The sequence below is a fragment of the Balaenoptera physalus genome, assembly GCF_965194825.1.
Source record: "Balaenoptera physalus genome assembly, chromosome: 4".
Taxonomy (NCBI): Eukaryota; Metazoa; Chordata; class Mammalia; order Artiodactyla; family Balaenopteridae; genus Balaenoptera; species Balaenoptera physalus.
This window is the reverse complement of record NC_138891.1, coordinates 137,755,682-137,772,412: the sequence shown is the minus strand read 5'-3', so window position 1 is coordinate 137,772,412 and position 16,731 is coordinate 137,755,682. Positions and strand designations below refer to the sequence as shown.

At 48.4% G+C, this 16,731-nt stretch overlaps 1 protein-coding gene across 7 annotated transcripts in view; it reads right to left on the bottom strand.

Annotated features, from left to right (window-relative positions):
• The window catches only part of DOP1B (DOP1 leucine zipper like protein B), a 107,102-nt gene that overhangs the window by 64,597 nt on the left and 25,774 nt on the right, over positions 1-16,731 (bottom strand). For 6 of the 7 annotated variants that reach the window (XR_014262702.1, XM_082458733.1, XM_082458734.1 and 3 more), the window contains exons 3-7: positions 9,984-10,165; positions 9,421-9,591; positions 3,633-3,822; positions 1,795-1,893; positions 1,325-1,448 (exon numbers count right to left, since the gene is read on the bottom strand). Coding sequence is in view for 6 of the 7 variants with exons in the window: in XM_082458733.1 (XP_082314859.1) it covers positions 1,325-1,448; positions 1,795-1,893; positions 3,633-3,822; positions 9,421-9,591; positions 9,984-10,165 (766 nt within the window). In the remaining variant the exon portion in view is untranslated. Of the gene's footprint in view, positions 1-1,324; positions 1,449-1,794; positions 1,894-3,632; positions 5,864-6,171; positions 6,631-9,420; positions 9,592-9,983; positions 10,166-16,731 lie in introns of those variants that run through there. The other variant, XM_082458737.1, reaches the window with a different exon arrangement.

Below are 16,731 nucleotides of genomic sequence, written 5' to 3'. Positions count from 1 at the left end.
AAGGCAGCCGTGCATTTAACAAAATCATTCTTTTAACAAAAATGCTCAGAGAGCCTGTAAATATCCTTCTGGAAATCCTTCATAAGCTTCTGTGCTATGACTTCTGGAAGTTTTACAACTAGGGGAAGAAAAGGTTAAGAGGACTTTCTGACATTGGTATGAGAAGATCTATGAGGGTTGAAAAAAAAAAAAAGCTGAGAAGCAGAGGATTTTTAGGGCAGGAAAATACTCTGTGTGACACTATAACAGTAGACGCATGTCGTTATACCTTTGTCTAAACCCACAGAATGCACAGCACCAAGTGTGAACCCTTGTGTCAACAGCCGACTGTGGGTGACGATAAGGTATCAGTGTAGGTTCCTCGACTGTAATAAACGTGCCACTCCAGTGGGTGATGCGGTGATAGGGCAGGCCGTGCTTGGCGGGGAGGAGGGGGGAGGTGGGAACTCTCTGGACCTTCCTCTTAGTTTTGCTGTGACCCTAAAACTGCTCTAAAAAAATAAAGTCTTTCTAAAAAAAAAACTACGGAGTTTTTTCACAATCGCTCTGTAAACCACCTTCACTTAGGTACATGGACTTGGGAATTTTAGGCCCTGTGATTTCCTGGACTTGTCCCCCTGAAGCCTTCCATCCAACCAACGGTCAACGGCTCTTTTCCTAGGGGTCTGCAGTCTGTTCACAAGAACACATGCTCACAGAAACATGAACCGGGGTCTCATGCTCTTCCAAAGTCATCCAAATATCTCCCCAAACGTGTCAATGCCACAAACATTCCCATCCAGACAAAACCTTCTTTTACATATATTCCATGTTTCTGGGTTTTCTCACACACAGTCTTACCCCATGAAACGTCTTCCTACCTGAATAAGGTTTTAATAAGGAAGCTTCAGTATCATGTGAACCTTCTCAATGGCACTGTTTTTAGTTCTATTATGATTTTAAGTGAATTCAATCGTGTACTCAGCAGAGACGACCCAGCGTTAGCGAGTTAAGTATAATCTGACCACAATAAGCAGCTACGAAACCATGACACCCTCAGTTCCTTCCCACATTTTGTGGTCTTCCAAGCTTCTTAAAATGGAATTCGGTTAACATTTTAAAAATCCCATTACTTCCGTTTTTTTATGTAACAGCTGCAAAATAACCAAAGCTGCAGGGTAGGTAGCAGAACTCAGCTGACCAGTGCCAATTCAGTCACCGTGTTATCTTTCCACACTTTGTGATTCAGAAATGTATCAACAAGATTGCGACTTTATTCCAAAAATCAGCACTCAAAGGTTTCACCTTAACGCTGACTTTTCAACTCCCACGTATTACTCAGTACCTAGTAACCACGCGTAAAGCCTTCTGTTCAGAGACATATCTCTTCTCAGGAGGGTCTGGGTGGCGGCCGAGAGGACGCGCACCATGTCGGACCGGAGCAGGGGGATGGCTCTCTCGTTGGAATCCTATGAGGAGGAAAGAGAAAACTACACTGCAAGGAGATGACATAGGAAATCGCCAGCTTGCTGACATGTGGCCCCTCCTTACCAATCTACAAAAGCTTTATCTTAAAGAGGCGGTTCTCAAAAGGGGCTGGTTTTGCACACGCTGCCCAGGGAAAGAGGCTATTCAATTTTCGCTATGGAAACACCACCCTCACAGAAATGACCGAGGACCCTAAATGGCTGAAAGCGAATGGTGGTCACTGAGTGGCTGCCCTCCCCTCCGGACGAGAGGGCTCGGACCTCTCCCGTCTACCCCACGGCCTCAGGAAAGACCAGCGACTCCCCTCGAAGAGCACAAACGGCTTACCAGACAGGTATAAAATGGGAAGAAGAACAGGACAATCTCCAGATTATTTCTTTGCACCAGCACGTTTGAGTCCAACAGGGACGCACATAAGGACTTTACCTACAAAAGACAAAAAGCCACGAACATTTCATGCCCAAGACATTGGACATCATTCGCAGGCTACTCTTTATAGTCATAAAAATGAAAATAACTTTTCCTGGGAATCTTGAAACCACCGTGTTATATCGTGTGGAACAGAATAATAAGATATAAATATGGGAAACTTGATTCTAGCTCCAGACGCTAGGGGGCTGTGTGACATCGGGAAGACCTTCAGCCGCAGCCCTCACTGTTCCATCTCAGAGACGGAGGGGTTTGGACCAGATCGTCAGATTCTAAGACCTCAAATTCTATAATCCCAGAAACGAATACATTTAGGTGCCAATAGGAACTTTCAGCTACACTAAAACTCCAAAGAGTGTCAGTCAAATGGATTCCAAACCAATTAAGTAGACATTTTGAGTGTCTTTTCTGAGTATAGATAGATGTAATACAGCTGCATAATAGATAAGAGCCATAAGACAAGTGGTAACAAAAAGCTATGAGAACTGGGAAGAGGAGAGAGATCTTTCAACTGGCGAGAACAGTGAAGCTTTGGGGGTAAGCTGAGTTTTTCGTAATACAGGCAGGAGACACGCTGAGACGGGGGAGAAGAGGCACAGGCAGTGAGTGCAGGACGACGGGCTGGCTGGAGCAAAGACAGCATCACAGACGTGCCAGGCCAGGCCAGGCAGCCAGCTCCGGGAGTGTAATGGGCCTGAAGTGGAGAGTGAGGCGTCTGGTGAGCTGGCTGCAGACTGTTAGAATACTCCTGAGGATGGATTTTATCTGCAGCAAACAGGTATTTTTCAAGCACAGTACAGATCTGAGCAAAGCTATGTTTTAGCAAAGTGAATCTCTTACCAACCAAAAAAGGACTGGATGGGGAGAGGAAGGGATGGGGAGAAACCGGTTAGAAAATTACATGATGGTCCAGGAACGAGACCCAAGAAGCTGAGGCAGGGCAGTGAAAACGGAGAAAGAAACAAAGTGGTACTGACAGGGCAGGGAAGAAGGGAACGTGACTATTGAGGGTCTCCTCTGCCCTAAGCAGAGGTCCTTTTCATCACTCTTTTCCTCAGAGAGCCCCGTGCGGAAGCTCCATTATTCCCACTTTGCAAAGAGGAATGGACTCAGAGGGGTAAGTAATCGGTGCAACTTTGTTAATGATGGATTCAGTTTTGAACATTTTAACTTCAAAGCCTGGGTCCACCACTAGGTGGCGACAGACTGCAGGCCATTAAACAAATGGTAAGTTTGGGGAAAAGAGAGAAAGATCTGGGAAGTTCCCATTCTTCAAGGTCATGAGAAGGCAGGTCCTGACAGGGAAGAGGGGCCTGGGCACGGACAATCTAGGTGTGAGAGCAGCCAGAGGAGAGGAGGGCGGCGGGGATGACGGCAGGAGCTGGAGCGAGCCTACTGGGCGGGCAGTGGGCGGTGTGACAGGGTCAGGGGAAGAAAACGAGGCTGTGGCTCAACAGCAGACCCCAGCCAGGCTCCGCGGAGCGCCGTCGACGGCCACCCGTAACGTGGAAGCTGCGGGGCCTCCCGGAGGGCCCTCCTCGCGTGAATACACAAACGTGACGCAGGTGTTAGAAGCCAACGCCGCCATCGCGGCTTACGCAGTGATGCTGCCTCCTCGCCTGCCCAACCTCAGCGCGCCTCTGCTTCCCGCTGCCCCGCCCCCTCCCCGCCCCCCACCCCGTGGCCCCGGTGACGCCTGTGCCGGGGAGCCAGCCCGCCGGGAGCCCGACACCCACCGTGAGCTGGTAGTCGGTCCCCAGCATGTACTTCTGCTCTCTGCCGGGCGAGCCCCGGCTGATGTGGCCCACCACAAAGAGCGAGGCGGGCAGGCGGATGGACGGGCTCGCCAGGACGCTCCCCCAGAGGGCGGCGTAGAAGACCTCCCTGCCGACCACCAGGGACAGCTTCAGGAGCAGCGCGTCCGTCCTGTGGGCGGGAGAGCATAGAATTAGGGCGCACCGCGCGGGCTCTCACGGGCGCTGCTCACTCTCCCTGGCCGGGAAGCACCGTCTTCCTCCTCATTTTGAGATGCTGCCATCTCTCGCCCTTCTGTGTTTGTCCACCTGCTGGCTGTCACTGAAACTGAATTTGCTAAAACAAACATGTCACCGAGGGGTGCGGCTTCTTGGCCAAGAGGCGGCATCTGACCCGTTGTGTCACACTGTGGCAGAGATCCGTCTCCGCCTCCGGCCTTGCTGTGGATGCCATGGTGCTTACAGGTTCCACTGCCCCAAAGTGGATGAGCAGATCGCCACTCTGTATAAAAGTAGGAGGAGTCATTTTAAAAAAAAAAGGCTAATGTGACTGATTGAAGACCTAAGTAATGATAAAGACACCCCCGCCCTGAGCACAGCCAAAAATGTGCCCAGTGACACCGGATTTTAGAAACACTGAGGACAACATTCCCCTGGGCCTCCTGCCGCACGGCACATTCCAGAAGGTCTGGAGCCGAGTTCCCATCACTCTGCCCACAGCACCTCCATACACCGGCTCCCCCTCCAGGAAGCCCTCCTGCGGACGGCCAGCATTCATTCGTCTCTTTATCTTTATCCAGGTCTCCCGTGACACGACGTCAGCGACTTCACGGCCGTCCTCTAAGAGAAGCACCATCATCAGTGGGTGCGGGCTTGTTTTTCCACTGACACTGACCGAGGCCTGGCCCTTCTCCGCTCGGGGTGCACCTGCAGCTGACGGGGCACCTTCCCGCCGACTGCGAACACAAAGCTTTCGGGCCGGGTGATAGCATCTATCAGTACAACAGCGGAGGCAAACTCCCACAAAGGGATTTCACTCGCACAGAAGTGAAACCTCTGTGCGTTTCAGCTCTCAGCTATGGTAGGGAAAAGGGATGCAAATGTTGCGAAAATACCTGAGAGGCTTTGAGCAAAAACTCAGCACAGGAGAACAGCTGACGCTGAGGCCACACAGCCACCATCACCACCAGGTCTGCTCTGCTGGCTGACGCCCCCCAGTGCCCAGATGAGCGTCTGACACACAGCTGGCACTTGAAAAAACTGTCAGATGAATGCCACTCTTTCCCTTTTACTATAAGCCAAACTGTCTTCAGCTTACTTTTTAATAACCACTACTGTGTATATTAAAACATTTCATACAAAAAATGCCTACTACCTTTTGATACTAAAAATAAATTTTGTTTTCCTTAAACCTAGTCTCCTTAAGCCTTCTTTTTGACTCATAAAATATTTGTAGCAAAAGATGCAGAGAAAAAAAATGAAGAAGCACAAGTAACACCCAAACGTTTAGGAGAAGGATGCAGAATGGTTTAGTGGCTAAAGGTACTGATGGGTCTCCTATCAAGGCTGAGCAAACAAATAGAGCTTATCTTTGCCCAGCTCTGAAAACAACCAAACAAAGGCCCTAATTTGGGGCAGAAGCACCATGCAGCAGCTGCGGTTACAGTAAATCGGGCAGATGGGTCACCGTGTCCTCTGGACAGACAGCGTGGTCCTGAGCTAGGAAGAGATTCCCACAGCAACAGATTAATTTAGGAAGGCCCCGGAGTGCTCCTCTCTCCAGGATCCCAGAAGACCACCGCTTAGCTAAAACCCAACGCAGACACTACAATGCACACACTGCTGTCACATCCCCTTTGCTTAGGACACCATATCCCCAAAGTACGTTCCACGGAACCCTGGCCACTTGGGCTGTTCCACAGTAGAGAGGTTCCACTGTCTGAGAGCCTGGGGAATGCCACTTATGCTATCCTTTCTTCAATATTTACAGAACACTGGCTAGTTTTCTTTATTAAAGAAACACAGCTTTATATATAAATATAAAAATTCCCAGTTTATTCTAAAAATTAATGGATATTAAAAATTGAAATGATGCTACAGGTCCGAAAATGGCAATTATGACAGGACTCTGCTATGGAGAGCAAAGTAAAGAACAAGCTAACTGGGGTTAAAAATTAAGTAACTTTCTACTAAATAAGAATTACTGGGCTTCCCTGGTGGCGCAGTGGTTGAGAATCTGCCTGCCAATGCAGGGGACACGGGTTCGAGCCCTGGTCTGGGAAGATCCCATGTGCCGCGGAGCAACTAGGCCCGTGAGCCACAACTACCGAGCCTGCGCGTCTGGAGCCTGTGCTCCGCAATAAGAGAGGCCGCGATAGTGAGAGGCCCGCGCACCGTGATGAAGAGTGGCCCCCGCTCGCCGCAACTAGAGAAAGCCCTCGCACAGAAACGAAGACCCAACACAGCCAAAAATAAATAAATAAATTAAAAAAAAAAAAAAAAAAAGAATTACTCATAGCACCTCAGTTGTGAAGTTCCAAAATAAGTGTGCACAGTTTAGTGCCCAGAACAGTAATCTTTTCCATTTAAAACCAACAATCAACAAAACAAAACACACACACCAACCCCCAATGCCTGCTCCTCCCGTCCTCCCTCAGCCACCCTGGCTGCTGCTTTCGTGCCCCCTGCAAACGCGAGCTCACGCTGACGGCACCGACACGCTCTCCTCTCCTCAGCTGACGGCAGGTGAGGGACACAGGCCGTGCGCCGTGAGCCCCAGGCACTGCACGACTCTGGCCTTGCGGTCGCTTGCCGAATGGACCCTCGTGGAAAGCCGAGCTGTCACAAGACCGAACAGCACGGGGTGTGACCGTCTCAACAAGCAGGGCAGTGACAACAGCGCCCCGCACCACCATAGTCGGATATACGTCAAAGAAGGGGGGGAAAGCTCTAGACCCAGCAGAGCTCGTCATCATGGTGCCTGGAATCAGCCAAAAGAAAGGTCAATAAATCTTTTTCAACTACTATCTAAATCGGGGTTTCTCAACCTCCACCCTGCGGCCCCCTGGGGCTGGACGCTCCCGTGCTGTGGAGGCAAGCGTGGGCACTGCGGGACGTTCAGCTGCACCCCCGGCCTCCACCCGCTAGATGCCAGAAGCACCCTCCCCGCCCCAGGTGTAACAACCAGAAGTGTCCCCAGATATTGCCAAGTGTCCCCTGGGGGACAGACACCACCCCGGGCTGAGAGCCACTGACTTAAAGGGGCATCTCTGGGGAGCCGGGTTTTGCCTGCTTTCTTCCCCTCCGCCTCCTCGGAACAGGAGTGGAATATTCTCCCGCCCCCAATACCACTAATCCTGTTTTCTCCGTACAGCAAAACACAGCACACTATGTGGCTACTTCTTGGGCACTTTAGAAAAGGAATTCTGGCCAGGAGTGATCTGCAGACATCAAAGGGTTATTAGAAAGCCAGGGTGAATAACGAGTCCTAACACTGGCCAAAATTTCCATTCCCTTATGGTTCACTGACAAGAACAGAGCAGGAACTGTCCCCGCCTCCACAAGACCCCTGAGTCACCCGTCCTCACCAGCCCCAAACTCACTCACTCACCGCTTCGCCTTTTCCACCGCCTTGGACATCACGACCCCCCGCCCCCAGAACCCCCCTTCCTGTCTCTGCAGAGTATTTGCTGGGGTCGGGGGTGTCTGACTCGATTCCTATGCACGTTGGGGAAGAATCGCTGCTGAACTCTCTCAAACTGACACGGACACGTGCGGTCACCCGACTGCTGTGCTGTGAGACCACACAACCCCAGACCAGCCTCCACCTCGGAAGGCCAGTCACTCCCACCTCTGAGGGCTGCAGACGCCGGGCTTGGCTCTCTGTCACACCTGCCTCTGCTCAGCGGTTCACGCAGCTTCACTCAGCTCTTGGTTCAACATCAAGAAATCACAATGTTGGGAGAAAACACCCGTGTTAAGCAACTTTAGCGACTGTTCACATGAACATTTGTTTATCAACTAGGAGAACACACAACACCCCAACTACCGACATGATCCTGGTGTGTTTCACTCTTACAGATTAAAAAAACTGCAATACACTTTGGGAGCTGATGTGTTCATCTTCAGACGATGGGAAAGAAGCATTTATATACACACATCTGTTAGGAAAACGTGAATGGATCAGAACTCTAGAGAGAGCCTGGTACTAGGAGTCAAGAAACAGAGTCTGGTAAAGGTCCTCTTGTTGACCCCATAGGACCTTGACTGTTCCCTTACGCACACACCTACCCAGCCTCTCAGGGCACGGTGCTAGGTTTAAAACAGCAACGAGACAGACCCTGCCTCCTAGGGAAGTGGATCCTAGTGACTCAGTGCACCGCCGAGGTGGATTCCCCACTGGGAAGTGGATCGCCACCACCCGCTTTGTGTGAAAGCTCCAAACGGCCAAATGCGCATCCAATCCCAGCACGGAGGCTTGTGACTTTAATGGACCCTTGGTCACCAGCGACTGTCCCACAAACCATTCCGATTATTTGGTTTCTTGAGGGGAGCACTCTGAGCGGACTTTGGATTGACTGTGAGATTCCACTCCACACCCCGTGCACGCTCCCGTCACTGCCGACACAAAATAGGCCCAGGGGGCGCAGCTGGGGCCTCTGGCATGGGGAAAGTTCGAGCAGTTTCTTGTGTAATCAAATGGAAACTTTTGCAAGCACACAGGTTTCTAAACCTCCCAGTCAGGCTGCACGCGGGCTCTGAAAATGGGTCCTATGAACAGAAGTTAATCACTGCGGCATCACTCAGAATAGTTAATACGCTGGAAGTGAGTTCTTACATTATGATTCTCCAGAGAAACAGGACACTCTGTATACTCAACCTGAATGGATACAGCCTCTCTCCTCTCTCCTGTTCCTAAGCAATGACCAAAACAAACAAACACCACTGCATGAACTTTTATGCGTATGAGTCTGACAAATTTCTCCAAGGTGCTTCTGAAACTTGTCAAAAGCTGTGCTGCTTAGCCTCGCCCCCTTTTGAGCGTATCCATCAATGAAACGTGGCCTTGCTTTTTCAGTTGGAAGCAGCCTCGTATAACAGGAGGGAGGGGGACTTCAGAATGTGACATATGGGGAGTAGAATCCCATCTCTGCTGCCCACTGACTGCGACTCCAGGACACTTTCTTACCTTCTGACCCTCACCTGGAAGTGAGGTAATTCCCAGGCACCCACGGTATTTCGTCAGGCAGAGACCACCACAGAAATGTAAACATCAACCTGCCCTGTTTCATGGGTCTCTGCACTTCTGTCCCCGCTTCTTTATTTTTAATTTTTATTTATTTATTTATTTTTGGCTGCGTTGGGTTCTTCGTTGCTGCACGCGGGCTTTCTCTAGTTGTGGCGAGCGGGGGCTACTCTTCATTGTGGTGCACGGGCTTCTCATTGCGGTGGCTTCTCTTGCTGCGAAGCATGGCTCTAGGCACGCGGGCTTCAGTAGTTGTGGCACGTGGGCTCAGTAGTTGTGGCTCACGGGCTCTAGAGCACAGGCTCAGTAGTTGTGGCGCACGGGCTTACCTGCTCTGCAGCATGTGGGATCTTCCCAGACTAGGGTTCGAACCCACGTCCCCTGCACTGGCAGGCTGACTGTTAACCACTGCGCCACCAGGGAAGCCCCACTGTCCCTGTTTCTTATACAGCAGTGAAATAAAATACAAACCACATGGGCGGCCCCCCTGGATGGGCACAGCCGTCAGCTCTGGATGAGACCCACCTGTCGTAGATCTCCGAGCCCTCCTCCAGGCCAGGCAGCAGGCCGATGATGAAGGCCTGGAGGCTCGGCAGGAGCAGCTTCTGCAGCGGGAGAAAGTACTTCTCGTACAGGCCAAGCAGCACGGGCCTCACCGACATGGCTGCATGTGCCAGAAGAGGGAACAACCCACAGCTTTGGGACAGAAAAAGGGAGAGGAGGGAAAATGAGACACCTGCTCAGAAGCTCCAGGTGGCTGGACAGCCCAAGGGGGTTTTCAAAAGCAGCCAGCCAGCCAGCCACCCAGCCATCTACACTGGTGATGGAGATGCTCGCTTGTCAGGAGACGATCACAATGAACTGCTGGCCCAGAGCAGTTGATAGGCAGTATGCACGTTACACTCCCACTTAGAGAAAAGTCAGGGACGACATACTCCAGAAGGTGAGCCCTGGTTACCTCTGTGATGGCTTTATGGTGAACTGACACACTCCTCTGTATTTTTTTGTTTATCATTTTCTCATCTTGTGAACTGAAATATGGATTACTTGGGTAATAAAAAAGTAAAACGGTAGGGATGCTATCATACCTGTATAGGAACAAATCCTTGGCCAGCCATTTGGTCCCCACAATTTTAAAGATAATTTCATAGGTTTCTAGGGCTTTTAAGTGCACACCGCTGGGCAAAGCAGGATGCAGGCACTGAGCTAATCTCTTGCTGATAACGAGCCGTCTTGGCAGCAAGGAATACCTCAGGTTACTCTGGAGAGCCTGGAAAACAAAAGGAAAAGCACATAAGGAAGAAAGCAGTGACACTGACTGTGGAGAGGACATCTGCCGAGGCCAGGAAGACACCAGCAGGCCCCGGTGTGGCTGTAAGAGGTGGGACGTGACAGGACAGGAGGACAGAGGGACTGTGCGGGAGGGCTTGGGGAGGGGGGGCCACGAGCCAGCATCAGGGACGCGGGGCTGGGAAGCCCCCAGCAGTGAAGGGAAACCCTGCATCCCTTCAAAGGGACTCTGCCCCTGTCAGGCCAGTTGCTGATGGAGCTGTGTGCTTCTGTCTGGGGAAGCCTCTAGTCTACACACGAGACTAAGCAGAACACAGACTTCCCGTCCCCAGGAAAACCCTCGTCTGTGTGCCACGGAAGCCCTGGATCTCCCCATCATTATCCCAGCCTGGCTGCACAGCCAGGTGGCCCTGAGTATGTGGGACACACCTGTAGGCCATGACTCCTGCGTCCTCACCATTCAGTTCCCCAGGAGGAAGTCACATCCCTGTTGGCATGGAATGACAGTCCCCCTGAGCTGGGCCTCCTCCGGCAGGACACAGGCCTGGCCTGCGCTAAAGCATCCCCGGGCACTGGCCGCACCTGAGAAACACGGTCGGCGGATTTCTTGCTAACACGGCATCTCCCTGTCGGGAGTAGGTCAACGCCGGTCTTCATGGCATCGAGTGACCACACGCAGAGCACTGGGTAGGTCCTCATGACTCAATCTTCTACACCAGTGTCCGTCATGACAGTGGAACAGTCCATACAACTCACACAAATATTTACTGAAAGCCGACAGGGTAAAGTCCACGCTTCTTAAAAAGCTGCTCAAAGGCCTTCACAGCCAACTTTAGAGTTGGCTTCTAAAGCCTGTGCCAGAAGTGACATTATTCCATTCATCTCACTGGCCAGAGTAAGTCACGGTGCCATGCCTATGTCCAAACAGGCAGAGAAATGGGATCCTGCATAATGAGGTTATGTAGGAGATAAAGGGAAAGGAAGCAAAATAATATTTTCCATCAGAAGCATGTGGTCTAACTGAACTCTCAAATTCAATAAACCTACATCTAAAAGACCAGCTATACCTAGAGGTTGTCAAGAAATACCTTAAACTATTATTTGCAAGAGTCTGATAGCTTAAAACAAAGGGCAAGCCAACAAAATAATTTTTTTAATGTGCTCGTGTCAAAAAGAAAAATTGAGGAGGTGACCTGGAAACACATGCTGTAACAGCAGGTAAGAACTGAGGTGTCGAGGGAGAGAGGAAACAACTGTGGGAAATGCACAGGAAAGACCGCGTTTTATTGTGGACATTTTCAAACATATAGAAAAGCAGGTAGAACAGCAAAGTACCCGTCACCCAGTTTCAACAAGTATCAGCTGGCCAGTCCTGAAGACACAGCGTTTAGGAAACCATGTCTGTGACTCACTGGCTTATCGATACTGCAGCTGTGGGCTTTCTCCATGATCTCGGAGGAGGAGAACTAAGCTCTGTCCTCACCTGTTATGTTTGTCAGGCAGAGCTCTTGCTTTTTAAGTCACAGTCTCACTTTTGCTCAGCATAGTCTAAGGACTTTTGCTAACTGAGGTGCAAAAGATGGGCTGTAGCTCCTAAGGTGGTCATCTGGGATCCAAAAGTGTTTGGCTCTCTCGGGCTGTACAGCAGCAGGATCCCATTTCTCTGCCCTTTTAAATGTAGGCGTGGCACCTTACTCTGGCCAGTGAGATGAGTGGAATGATGTGTCACTTCTGGTACAAGCTTTAGAAGCCAACTCAAAGCCCAGTGGGTTTTCTTTCCTGGCCTCTAAGATCACGGAGACACAGGTTGAACTGGAGCCCCTCCCAGCTTGGGTCCCTGAGAAATTAAGAGAGCAGAAACCACCCGCTGACCCACTGAGGCAGAACTCAACGATATTGTAAAAATCACTGAGCTTGGGGACTGTTTGTTACCATGGCATAACCTTCCCTATTCTGACGAATACACTTCTTCCCGTATAAATGGAATTACAAGGAACCACAACCATTCATTTCAAATGAACAAGGCGGGTTGCTATTTCTTTCTCATTTAAATTTGTTACCCCATTTAATTTAATTAGAAAAAGAAACATAACCAAAAACTGAGGGCATGACCAGGACATGTGGAAAGGACTGTTCATTGTATGCTGCCCATGTTAATCCAAGCAACACAGCGTATCTGAGTCGGGGAGTCAGTGCCTCTTGAGGGAAAGGTACACTGAAGATGAAGGAAGCCTCTGATTTGAAAACGCAGAGAAGAACAAAGGATATAACCAGATAATACTTAGAAAAATGAGAAGATGCTCATCCTTCCTGATTTAAAAGATGCAAATTAAAACTACTATGAGGGACTTCCCTGGTGGCACAGTGGTTAAGAATCCACCTGCCAATGCAGGGGACACGGGTTCGAGCCCTGGTCTAGGAAGATCCCACATGCTGTGGAGCAACTAAGCCCGTGTGCCATAACTACTGAGCCCACGTGCCACAACTACTGAAGCCCATGCGGCTAGAGCCCATGCTCTGCAACAAGAGAAGCCACCGCAGTGAGAAGCCCGCGCACTGCAATGAAGAGTAGCCCCCGCTCGCCACAACTAGAGAAAGCCTGCGCACAGCAACGAAGACCCAACACAGCCAAAAATAAATAAAATTAAAATTTTAAAACAAAACAAAAAAACTACTATGAAATGCCATACTTTTCACCCATCAGATTGGTAAGTTAGATCAAAGCACACAGGTTCAGGAGTAGAGCAGAGACACCCAGAGATCATGAACTGGTTTCATCCAACCTACAGTCAGGATTTGGCCGGACAGGATTTGCAAGGCTGCTCCTTGGAGCAGCTATGACAGTGATTCCCCTCTGTACCATTCTCATCACGAATAATGGGGCTAAAATAGTGCCTGGGTCATAGTGATTCTGTTAACACACTTCCCACAGAGCTTGGCACTTAATATGTGCTTCAACACGAAGGTTAAACAAACAAACAAGACTGAGGCTATTATAATGCCTGGTTTAAGCTTGTGAGCTTGGGGGTCAGAGCCTGGAATTCCAGTTCCATCATCTGTTGGGTAAATCCCTTAACCTTTCTGGGCTGCGGTTTCACGGGGATAATGGTGCCTAACAAAGTTTCAAGCATCATGAGATACCACCCTTAAGGAAATTAGCTCAGGGCCTGCCACAAAGCAAGCAATCAACAAGCATCTCCTCTTATTATAATGACAAGCTGACTGTTAAGCACCAGATTTAAAGGTGGAGACAAAATGCACTGCATTTTAAAAGAACTGACAGAAATCCAATCATTCACAAATAATATCCTTTACTGTCACAAAAGCAAACAAGAGCACTAGTTAGATGTGTTAACAAGGAAGTCTGAGGAATACATTGTATTAGAAAAGAAAAACTCAAACTGTTGTATATTTGGAGATGAAATCAACTGCGGACCCAACAGGTGATGAGAATTCCAAGAGACACTGAAGCCAAGGAGAAAATCTGCATATAATAAGAGGTGGAGTTGGAGAACTGAAGTTTCTTTTTAAGGCAACAAAGGAAAAGGTAAATAGTCATTAATATTTAAGATTAAAAAGGAAAGAAAATATTATTTCTTAAAGGATATTTAATGAAAAAACTCTAAAGAAACGTTTTGCAAGTGGTAAGACCGGAGGGATGTCCCTGGTGGTCCAGTGGTTAAAACTTCGCCTTCCAGTGCAAGGGGTGTGGGTTCGATCCCTGGTTGGGGAGCTAAGATCCCACATGCCTCGTGGCCAAAAAACCAAAAAAAAAAAAAAAACCACACCACCAAAACACAGACCAGAAGGAATGCTGTAACAAATTCAATACTTTACAAATGGTCCACATCAAAAAAATCTTAAAAAAAAAAAAAAAATGTGGTAAGACTGGAGATCAGAATTGCCGGGTGAAAAGGTTTTCCATGTTGTAGATTGGAAGCACTTTTGGAAACAAAGGCTTCCCCTAGACGGGGTGCCACCTCCCCCAGTGTGACTTAATTTACACAGGAAGTGGGTGTGGGTCCCACTCAAAGACACCTTCTACCTGAGTAGTACTAAGTAGCATCTCAAATTCTACCTACGTGAGACTTTTCCTCTGTCTCACTGAGGACTAACGCACGGCCATGGGGGAAACAGCTCCATGTTTTTAGGGCAAACTTAAAAGAGAATGAGATCATTAGACGTAATGATTCATTCCCCATCTGGCTGCTACATAGTCAAAGCTCCGTGTGCTGGTTCAGCCCGGCGGCTTTCTTCAGGCAGACACCCTCGATTCAGAAGCTCCTCTACCTGTGGGCTGTCAACGCCAGCGCCCAAGCCATCAGGCCTGGGCACGAGTGAAGTGCCTGGCCAGCGCGGCCAGCCCACTTTAGGCTCCCAAAGACACTTCTCAGTAGGAACCTGGAGGGGTTCTGCTGCGTCCTCTCTGGGAGGTGGGATCAAGCCTGATGCCCTCAGCTGCCACTGCTTTTGAAAAAGACGACATTCTACTCAGAGCGGCCCTGTCCTGGGACGTTTCAAAACCGAGCGCTGTGCACTGCTGGTGGGACTGTCAAACGGTGCAACCGCAGTGCTCCTCAAAATGTTAAACATTTGCTTTGTTTACCAAATTACCATTTGATCCAGCAATCCCACTTCCGGGCACACACCCAAAAGAACGGAAAGCAGGGGCTCAAACAGATATTTGCACACCCATGTTCACTGCAGCATTATTCACAATAGGCAAATAGTGGAAACCACCCAAGTGCCATTCATGGATGAATGGATGAACAAAATGTGGTCTATATGCACAAAGGAATATTATTCAGCCTTAAAAAGGAAGGAAATTCTGACACGTGCTACAACCTGGATGAACCTTGAAAGCACTGTGCTAAGTGAAATAAGCCAGACACAAAAAGACAGATGCTGTATGATTCCACTTACATGAGGTCCCTAGAGTAGTCAATCCATAGAGACAGAAAGCAGTGTGACCAGGGGCTGGGGGAGGGGGAAATGGGGAGTGAGTTTCCAGCTCGGGAAGATGCAAAAGTTCTGGAGATGAATGGTGGTGCTAGCTGCACAACAATGAAACACGCTGCATGCCACTGAACCGTACACTCAAAAATAGTTAAAATAGTTGAATATATGTTGTGTATATCTTACCACCAAAAAAGAAGAAAAAAATGAATGCTGTGTTCCCCCAACTGCCCTTGCCGGACTGGCCTTGAGCTGCAAGGAACATGAACTCCCGAGTGACGTCCACACCTTGGACTAAACTGAAAACTCTTTCCCAACCAGAGAACAAAGGGCCTCCTTTTAACAATCCTGAAGGGACACAGGGACTTGGTCCAGCCTGTCCTGAGTGAGAGTTTTTAACCCTTAATTGGCAAAATAGCCCCCTTGAACTGAGTCGCACCCTTTAGGGGTTGAAAATGCCTGATTCCCTCCTCATGCCCCTCCCAGCTGTTCAAGAGCTGCCAAGACTGGACCTGGTTCAGGTCAGGGAAGGCCACCCTGACTCTGCCTTCCTCTCTCCAGCCTCCATCTGGGCATTTCGCTTTGGCAAGAGCCTTCTCCAGCGAGAAAAGCTCAGGGACTATTTCCAGGGAAGCTTCATGGTTTGGGTTGTGTTTTTCAGGAAAACAGACACCCAAAGTGACTGGCCAGTAAGCTTAATATTATATATATATACATATATATACGTATATATATATATTTTTTGTTGTTGTTTTAACTCTGAATGAAAAGGATGTATACTTTAAAAAAGAGAGAAAAAGGTTCTTCTACAACTGTAGAATAAATATCTCAGGGAAACAGATTAATTGGGAAGGAAAACATAGCCATGTTTTCAAAATTACTTTTTTACGTGCTAACCAGAAAGGAAAAATATGATTAGACAGGAAATTAAACTTCCTTATTTATTTCACCCAGGCACTATACTATTTTAAAAGTATTCCTTAAGATATAATTACAATATTTTTAACCTCATTGTATTCATAGGCTTAGCAGACTGACCTTAGAACAAAGTAATAAAATACAAAATGTTAAGTTGGAAAAAAAAAAAAAAGTTTGAACCACATCTGAGCTCCACTAATAGAGACCAGGAAGTGTCTCGCTTCACTCCACCCAAGGCAATGTCTACGTTTCACTTTGTTTTACTCTGACATTATACAGTCTGACAGTCTGATATTCTCCAGGACTCTCGGCATGATTTAGAACGGTTCTATGTAAAAAACATGATTAAAAATTCCAAAAGGGTAGCCCAAGGACTCAAAAAGTAACTTAATACACTTAAAAATGGTTAAGATGATAAATTTTATGTTATATGTATTTTATCACAATTTTTAAAACTTTAGGGTAATTTAACAATATGGGTGAGGGGAGTTAAATTATATTTAAAAATGCTCTAGCCTTTAAAATGAATTTTTAAATGTTTCCTTTAAAAGTTCCCAGAAGAGGTACATATACACACTACTATATATAAAATAGATAACTAATAAAGACCTACTTATAGCACAGGGAACTCTACTCAATACTCTGTCATGACCTATATGAGAATAGAATATA